The following is a 1513-nucleotide window of genomic DNA, read 5'->3' on the forward strand; positions in this document are numbered from 1 at the left end:
GTACGCGGGCCTCTCACTGCTGTGGCCTCTCCCGTTGCGGAGCACAGGCTCCGGACGCGCAGGCTCAGCGGCCATGGCTCACAGGCCCAGCCGCTCCGCGGCATGCGGGATCTTCCCGGACCGGGGCACGAACCCGTGTCCCCTGCATCGACAGGCGGGCTCTCAACCACTGCACCACCAGGGAAGCCCCCCAAAATTTTTTCTTAATACAACATGATACAATGAAAAGTGCCTAGAGTGTTGGTTCCCAAACTTTGCTGAACATGAAAATCACCTGGGCAGCTTTGAAAAACCCTGGCTCTCAGGCCTCACTGCAGGCCAATTAAATCAGAGTGTCTGGGATGGGAGTAAGGTATCAGTATTATTCACAGACCCCCAGGTGATTCCACTGTACAGGCAAGTTTGGAAACCACTGGCCTAGAGAGAGGGACTCCTGGGTTCATAACTCTCCTTCCCCAGAGGCTCCTGGTGAGACCCTTGCAGCAGCTTCTTGCCTTCCTCAGGCTCAGTTTTCTCATCTGTAAAATGATGCAGTGCTGTAGTGCTGAAATTATATTTAATTTCACAAATCACTCACTCAAAGCTCAAGAATTAGAGACATATATGAAACCTAATTGACCCCAAAATTACTGGAAGAAATAACAGCTTTGATTTAGAGAACAGAAATAGTGCTAAATTCATGAAGATGTTCCCAAGCTCCCAGATGCTCATTCTACTACACATTGTATTGCAAGTAATCTATAGAAGATTCATGACCAGGTCACATTTCCCCTGAATAGTATCCAGTAGAAACACACATCACAGCATATTAAAATAAAGAATACATATATCACCCCCGTTTTTTTCTTTTCTGGCCTTTATCTATGAAACCAGTTACCTGCATTGTGATGAGCAGGAGTCCTTGCAGGTATTGCATCCAGGGAAAATCATGCTGAACTTATATCGGAGATGGCAACCACATGTTTGGCATCATTAGACAAGATAACACACCAAGGACACATTCAGTGTTTACAGAGGGTTGACTATCAACAGGAAACTACCGTTTCAGATGATTTATGAGTTATTAATAAATCAGGTCTCCACCCCAATTATATGTTTACCCTTACTTTTCCCACCCCTGATATGCATTTGCCCTTGATGTGAAAGAGCAGAGGAAGAGAACTCCCTTTCCTGAGCCTCCCCCTTGTGCTGAGTGGGTGATTAGGCACAGGGCATGTTATCTTGTTTGATTTCACACACAAAGAAAAGGAGGCTCAAGGATGCCAATCACACAGCCAGCTGGGCTTCAAGAAGGGGCATAAGAATAGTTCAGTGGTGAAGCTGGGCTTCAAGAAGGGGCATAAGAGTAGTTCGGTGGTCAGCCCAACAGGTGCCCTGAAAGTCTATTTTGAAAGAACAGAAATTCCCCAAGCCACTCTCCATGGCTTGAGGACACAGCACCCCACAGCCAGGTTTCCCTGGACAGCCTGGATGTTCTAAATCTCCTCTTCAATCTTAAGTCTGCTCCCAACTA

General features: G+C 46.7%; 1 protein-coding gene across 1 annotated transcript in view; it reads right to left on the bottom strand.

Moving 5' to 3' along the window:
* Positions 1 to 916, bottom strand: part of MSMB (microseminoprotein beta) — an 11780-nt gene extending 10864 nt beyond the window's left edge. The window contains exon 1 of the mRNA XM_007446781.1: positions 878 to 916. Within this exon, the coding sequence (XP_007446843.1) occupies positions 878 to 916 (39 nt within the window). The remainder of the gene's footprint in view (positions 1 to 877) is intronic.
* Positions 917 to 1513: the final 597 nt, after the last annotated feature.

The sequence above is a fragment of the Lipotes vexillifer genome, unplaced genomic scaffold, assembly GCF_000442215.2.
Source record: "Lipotes vexillifer unplaced genomic scaffold, Lipotes_vexillifer_v1.1 scaffold1237, whole genome shotgun sequence".
NCBI classification, from domain to species: Eukaryota; Metazoa; Chordata; class Mammalia; order Artiodactyla; family Lipotidae; genus Lipotes; species Lipotes vexillifer.